At 54.4% G+C, this 6,461-nt stretch overlaps 1 protein-coding gene across 2 annotated transcripts; it reads right to left on the reverse strand.

Moving 5' to 3' along the window:
• Positions 1–441: 441 nt before the first annotated feature.
• On the reverse strand, positions 442–5,546 carry CYB5R1 (cytochrome b5 reductase 1). 2 transcript variants are annotated; one of them, XM_007456162.1, is made up of 9 exons: positions 5,507–5,546; positions 5,051–5,200; positions 4,864–4,936; positions 4,238–4,344; positions 3,867–3,996; positions 3,113–3,196; positions 2,147–2,232; positions 1,574–1,673; positions 442–1,245 (listed from the first exon to the last, which is right to left on the reverse strand). In XM_007456162.1, exons 1-9 carry the CDS (start codon positions 5,519–5,521, stop codon positions 1,073–1,075), a joined length of 918 nt encoding a protein of 305 aa, XP_007456224.1. In that variant the 5' UTR covers positions 5,522–5,546; the 3' UTR covers positions 442–1,072. The 2 variants fall into 2 exon arrangements, with proteins under 2 accessions (XP_007456224.1, XP_007456223.1); XM_007456161.1 differs by having other exon boundaries at positions 5,444–5,521.
• Positions 5,547–6,461: the final 915 nt, after the last annotated feature.

A 6,461-nucleotide genomic window follows, 5' to 3' on the forward strand; every position in this document is an offset into this window, starting at 1 on the left:
GGCTGGTGGTGTCAGGTTACTTTTTAAAGGACAAGGCTTCTCTTCCAAATAGAAAGATAATACTTTGACTTACTTGCCAGGTACCCTGAAGGATAAATGCAGTGAAGAAAGGGCCAAGAGAAGGAAGGAGGGAAGGAGTGGCCAAACCAAGGACCACTGTGAGGGGTACCTGGGCTCCAAAAGCTTCCCTCTCACTTGTATTCTTCTTCCTCCACCTTAAAAGTTCTCCAGGGAGAAGTTGAGCTTCTGGCTCTGCAGAGACAGCTGCTAAGATGTGTGTGGAGTTTGGTGGCAGCTCACATTTCAGCACAGGGTACAACTGCTCAAAGGTTCTTTGGAAGACTTGGGGGAAATTCTGTGCTGGGAAACCCTTCCTCCCAAGATTCTCAGGCATGAAAAGCCTTGGAAAAAAGGACCCCAGACACAACCACCACTTCGGTAGAACACAAGGGCCTTAGCCCCATTTATTTGCATAAGCCAGAGGTTTCTGCCACAGTTAACAGTCTTAGATCGTGGGGAGCCCTTTCCCTCCAGCCTTGGCAGGGGCAGAGGGAGACAGACACACGAACACGTCTTTCAGATCCCTTTCTCTGAGGTCTGAAGAGACCATCTCCTCCTCCCCTGTTGCCTCTAAAAGATTAGCTTTCTAAGTCTGCACCCCCCACCGCACACACAGTCTGCTATGGGTTAAGCACCAAATGTTAAATCAAACCCATGAAACAGGTTGCTCTTTAACCACAGACACAAAGAAGAGTGTGATGCCAAGAAGGAACTGGCCAGTCTTGGAACAAATGTACATGCTCCCTTCTTTCTGACCCGTGGAAGAGTCTGCTCCTTGAGCCTGACCTGGATGTTTCATCACAGGGAGACTGGGGAGCCTTCCAGGGGATGACTCGGCTTTGGCCCTCTTCCACGGCTATAAGGATGTTGTTCCCGCAGGGACCATCCAGATTCCAGCTCCGGAGAAAGACAAAAAGGCTGACACTGTCGGGGAGGGCATCTAGGGCTTATAGCATTTGAGGGCTGACTGGGGGCAAGTGCCGGCAGCGGGACCAGGGAAGTGAGGGGATGCTCAGTAGGTAAATCGCATCCTTTGCGAGTAGCCCAGTTTGTCCAAGTTGGGGTGGCAGGCCAGCTGCACCATCGGGGGTGGCCCACAGAGCAGCAGCAGCACATCCTCCCCTGGGGCGGGCAGGTGCTCCTGGATCATGTCGGCAGACACAAAGCCCTTGCTGTAGGCCCAATCTGCATGGGGAGAGGAGAGAATGACGCTCCAGATCCATGCTGGCAGTGGGGTGCAGTGCGGGGCCGGGGTGGGGTGGTGGCAGTCCAGAAGGGCTCCTGAGAGGGTACAGAGCTGTAGCAGCAGCTGGACGGGTCTACTCAGCCTGCTTCAGCGGCACGGCCAGCCCTGCACCCACCCGGTAAACAGGAACCGCAGGGAAGAGTCCAGGAGACCACTGTGTCCATGAGCTCAGAGTTTGGCAGTGTTGGGCAGGGTCGGTTTCACTGAAACCAGAACCCACAGATGGGCGAGGCCCTGATTTGGGGATGTCCAGAAATGGGGGGGTACCTTCTGGGGGGTGATCCAGAGTGAACCAGAGCGTAAAGTGGTCAGGGTGTCGGGCCTGCAGCTCCTCTAAGTCCTCCCGTAAGATTATGTCCTTTTCAGTCTGAAATGAAGAGGAGAAGCAAAGTCTTTAGGAACCTTCTCAGGTTCCTAAGCATAACAACATAAAGTTCTCTGCTGTAACAACTTTCCAACCAGGAAAGAAAAAGAAAACTGAAGTTCTAGGGAATAAGCAAGGGTTTTAGGGAGTTAGGATGAGGGGAGAGAGAGGGCAACAGCCTTTATTTACACAATATGAAGGAATAAAGACAGAATATTTAACAAAGGAGACTCAGGGAGCACGTTTCTATACTCAGGACTAGACTCCTTAAATGTTTTCTTTTTTTCTTTCCTTGCGGGCCAGGGAGGGAATGTGGCTCAGTGCTCTGTCCTCCTTATTGTGGAAGAGGACCCTCTACCCGCAGGGAGGCCTTGGCCAGAGGCTGAGCCAGACACTGGGCTAGTTTTGCCCGTTGGTACCATACCGCTCCCCACACAGTAACTCTGAAGTCCCAGGACTGAGAAAAGCAACACAACCTGGTTGGCAAAAAGCAGGAAGCACTGGGTTGGATCTTCTGGGTCTTTCAGGATGGCCTGGATCAGCTGCAGCATTGGGGTGATTCCTGCACACAGATGCCCCGCGGTGAGATGAGATGGCCACCCTCCCCATCCCTGCTCCTTAGCTGCCCAACCCTTTCATCTTAATTCTACTCACTCACCCCTTCACTCTGTTTTCCTTTGTGTCCTAATTCTCTACACTCCACCTGTGTCTTCACAGCACCTACATTTCTGGACAGATAGGCCCTTTACCCCAAACTCACTAAAATTCATATCTGGTAGGTGAATTGTGGTCACGTGCTCAAAATTCACATAAATTCATATTGCTGAAATCCTTCTAAGGAACCAATCCAAGACTCTCTGGAAGTCCCTTGGAGGCTAAGGCTCCAGTATCACAGGTGACTGCAAGTACCTACTGATTCAATGCTGAGATGCCTGGAGCCCCGGACATGCAGGTTAAGTGCACGTGCTTTGGAACTGAGCAGAGCTGCACACTAACCCTGCCTCTACCCATGTGGAAATGATTCAACCTCTCTGAACCTCTGTGTTCCCATCCGTAAAATGGGAAGGCTTGTACCTGTGTCATAGACACATATAAAGAGTCCAGCACAGTGTCTAACATAGGGAAATGTCCAATGTTAATTTTCTATCTTCTCGACTGTCCTATTCTTAGCTGCTTCTCTGTTCTCACCTAAAATTTATTAGATTCATTCCATCTGAGGTCTCGGGAGAGCCCACATGATCTGCTTCTCTCATTCTGTCAATTAAAATAGATTTTGGGGGGTTTCTACCTGATTATGATTTTGTTTTGCAGCAACTGGGGAGCTCTAGGCATTGCTGGGAATGCCCTGATTAAGTTGGCCATGATTACCAAACTCTCTGAGGGTCACCTGGAAGCTGCCACGGCAACAGTCACAATGGTGGGAGGGAGCAGGGGACAAGAACCTGTGCCGCCGGCAATCATTCCCAGTTTCCTGGCCACTCGCGGTTCTGGTGGAGACTTTTTGTTGGGCTGAATGCTAAACATCCCTGAGAAGTCGAGTGGAGAGAGGGGTGAAAGAACAGTCAATTCAGGGAACTAAGAAAACAAATGCAAAATAGAAAATACGTCCCAGGCCAGTGCTGCAGCTGCTGTGGAATCTGATCCTGGAGCTTGGGTGTTGAGCCAGCCCTGACAACAAGACACTTGAGGGACAATGGGGCCAGGACCGTCTGTCCCATATTATGAGCTATGAGTCAGTTTAGGAACACACAGTGAGTCATAAGTTGACTCCCACAGGGGGTCACTCCCTGCTCAGGGCGACAGGCATGAGGCCAGGTGTGAATCTATTTTCCCAAGTGGCACAGAGCAGCTCCCAGGCTTGCTAATGCACCCAGCTGTTCCCACTGGAAGGGCTGAACGTAATCTCTGGCTCTCTGCATAGCTCGGCCTGAGGGGCAGCTCTCTGAGGGAGAGAAAGAGAGGGCCGCGTTTGCATTAGTCATCTCCAGGGCTGTCACAGTGGGTGAATTCATGTGGATGGAGAACTGATCCCTGTGTCAAGAGGGGCTGAGGAACACGCCTTTCTATGACGTCAGGGCTGTGTTTACAGGAGGGGCAGCTGGCCCTTACCCATGCACACACACACACATGGACACACAGAACCACACCGTGTGGAGAGGACGCCGGGCACCGGAGACGTGGGAGATAGGCCGTTACCTTTCCCAGCATAAGTGAGCAACCCACTTGGCCCCCGAAACTCCACCACGTCCCCAGTCTTCAGGCTATCCAGGTACTGAGACATCTTTCCCCCCTCAGGAAATTTGGGGTGCACACCCTTCAGGTAGACCTGGTAAGACAGAATGGAAAGTACTTTGTTTGGAATGTCCCTGGTTTCTGAGCCCCCTGTTGACTGAACCTGCCTGAAGCAGGGCAGGGATGACACACATGCTCTCTCTTCCCATTCCACATACTTTCTTCATGTCCACAAAGGACACGCATCTCCTCCTATCAAACACATCTTGGAAGTTTCTACAGATCCCAGAGGGAGGAGGATAAGGGGCTCCTGGGGCTCCTTCCAACCTTCTTACCTTGATGACAAGATCCACATAGCCTTGGTCCTCATCGCTGGTGATGGGAGTGTACGGCCTGATGACCAGGCTGCCATCGATCCGGGCAGAGAGGTAGACATGTTTTCCTGGGGACCACGTGCAGAGCTACATAAGGGCTCCTGTGGAGGTGCTGCATTCCTGTTACCTTTCAAAATAATCTGGGAGGTTTGAGAGGACAGAAGCGTCTTGCACCGTGCTAGGGTCCCAGTGAGCTACCAAGCAGGGAGGATTCACCCCTTTGAGCCCCCAGCTGGATCCCTCATAAACTCCCCTCTGCTGAGATTCTTATCAATGACTGCCCAGGACCTTAGCAGTGAGTTGAGGGTCTGGGCAATGGGGAAGAGATTAGTGCTTGCTCAGCGGGGATATAAGCAAATCCTGCAGGAAGGAGGGAGGACTGCTGAGACTTGAAGATGTCTGGGGGCACAGAAGCCACACCCTAGAGTGGCCCAGGGCACCTCACAGCCTGGAGGATACGCAGCCTGGTGGGGAAAGGGTGATGGAGTGGGGAGGCACTAGACTGAAGCAGCGCGTTTCAAGAGACCCCAGAAGGGGGCTCACCCTATTAGAATACCAGGGAAAGGAGCCCACGCCGCAGTTCTTACCCACAGGCAGCCCCAGAACGTGGTGGGCGGTGGGGAGGGCAAAGCGGAACCTCTTGGTGTTGTGGTTCACGGTCTGGAGGATGGATGACAAGCGTCTCACCAGGCAGGTCTGGTGTCGCCAACTCCCCGGGGCATCCCAACCACAGCCGAGCGGAACTCCGGTCCCCTCCGCTACTCCACAACTCACTGTCTTGTCTAGCAGTCGCAGCAGGTACTTCTCATTGGGGTCCAGGAGCGTGATCCGCGGCCGGCGGGACCTCCGCACCAGGTAGGAGCCCAGAGCCAGGCCGAGCAGAGTCAGCAGCCCCACCCCCAGGGAGGCCAGCAGGACTGGGCTCTGCGGGCAGAGGGGGCAGCGTGACCGTCGCGCCGGGGAAGAGCCCAGGGCGTGGGCGGTGACGGGCCCCTACGACCTGCCCCCCGGGTGGCGACCCCGAACTCCAGCGCAGGAGCAAGCCGAGCTCAGGGGGCAGCCTGGGTGGGGTCCCCAGCCCGAGCGTGCGGTACCGAGACCCCGGCATCCAGGGCGGGTGTAAAGCCCTGCGGGGCGGGGTCGGCGGTGAGAGCCCCTGGTCCGGACCTGAGTGCCGGGAACCAGAAGGGACGGAGTCCCCTGGTGCGGGATACGGAGCGAGGGTCTCACCGGCTGCAACCCCATCTTCAAGAGCCGCGTCCTCCACCTCGCAGCCAGCGCCTGGATCCCACAATGCGCCGCGGGGCGGGCAGGAGGCGGGGCCCTGTAGGGGCGGAGTCACTGCGCGCCCCACCTCTTTCGTCCGGACTCGGCTCCCAGGTACTCCTATAAGGAGGGGCTGCAGCTCCAGACGCTCCTCCCCAGCCTTCGGTTCCTGCTACTAAGACCGCTTAGCGTCGAACAGGGAGGGAGTCCTGTCAAACGTAGAGCCACACCAAGCTGGAACTGGAAATCTCCAAGTCTGCAAATTGCTTAGCAGGGAGGAATCTGGCGTTCAGAGAGAGACAGGCTCAAAGTAGAAACTGATCATTGTGTTGTCACGTTAGTTCTTCAAAGGGCAGACTTTGAACCAGAGGACTCACAGGCTGGCCAAGTCTCCTCGGGAATGACAGTGGCATCTTCATTTCCTGCTTCCGTGACTGGTTTTGCTCACATGGCCAGGCCCTCATGCCATCAGGCTCATTCAGGAGCTCCTTTTGGGTCCAGATCAAGCTTCTCATCTGGATCTGGGTTCTCCAGCCCCCGGGGCCAAAGACCTGGCTTTGGGGGCAGACTGGACTGAATCAGAACCTGGACGACTTCCTCAACTTCTTTCTGATTCCTGTCTACAGATAGATAAGTGCTATGAGACATGTAATGTGCTTAACATGTGTCCTGTCATAGAACAAAACACACAACAGATATCAGCTGCTACAATGACTCTCTGCAGACAGTGATGATGCTCGGCTAGAGATTCGAGCAGAGCCCTGCTAGCAGCAGAGGCGGGGGGACGGGAGGAGACGGTAACAGATGTTGAGGGCCAGGAGATGCCCATCGGCCGAGAGATGCCCATTCCCTCTCATACCCAATTCCCAGCCGGGTTGACATTTGCTCTTTTTTTTTTTTCCGGTACGCGGGCCCCTCA

Source organism: Lipotes vexillifer, unplaced genomic scaffold (genome assembly GCF_000442215.2).
Source record: "Lipotes vexillifer unplaced genomic scaffold, Lipotes_vexillifer_v1.1 scaffold1201, whole genome shotgun sequence".
Lineage (NCBI taxonomy): Eukaryota > Metazoa > Chordata > Mammalia > Artiodactyla > Lipotidae > Lipotes > Lipotes vexillifer.

Excerpts from the sequence above, each read along its gene's own strand:
- CYB5R1 (XM_007456161.1), bottom strand. The coding sequence starts at position 5,521 with ATGGGGTTGCAGCCGGTGAGACCCTCGCTCCGTATCCCGCACCAGGGG. Across the intron at positions 2,233-3,112 it reads AATGATTGCCGGCGGCACAG|GAATCACCCCAATGCTGCAG; the intron begins GTTCTTGTCCCC and ends ATCTGTGTGCAG. Across the intron at positions 1,246-1,573 it reads TCTGGATCACCCCCCAGAAG|ATTGGGCCTACAGCAAGGGC; the intron begins GTACCCCCCCAT and ends CTCCCCATGCAG.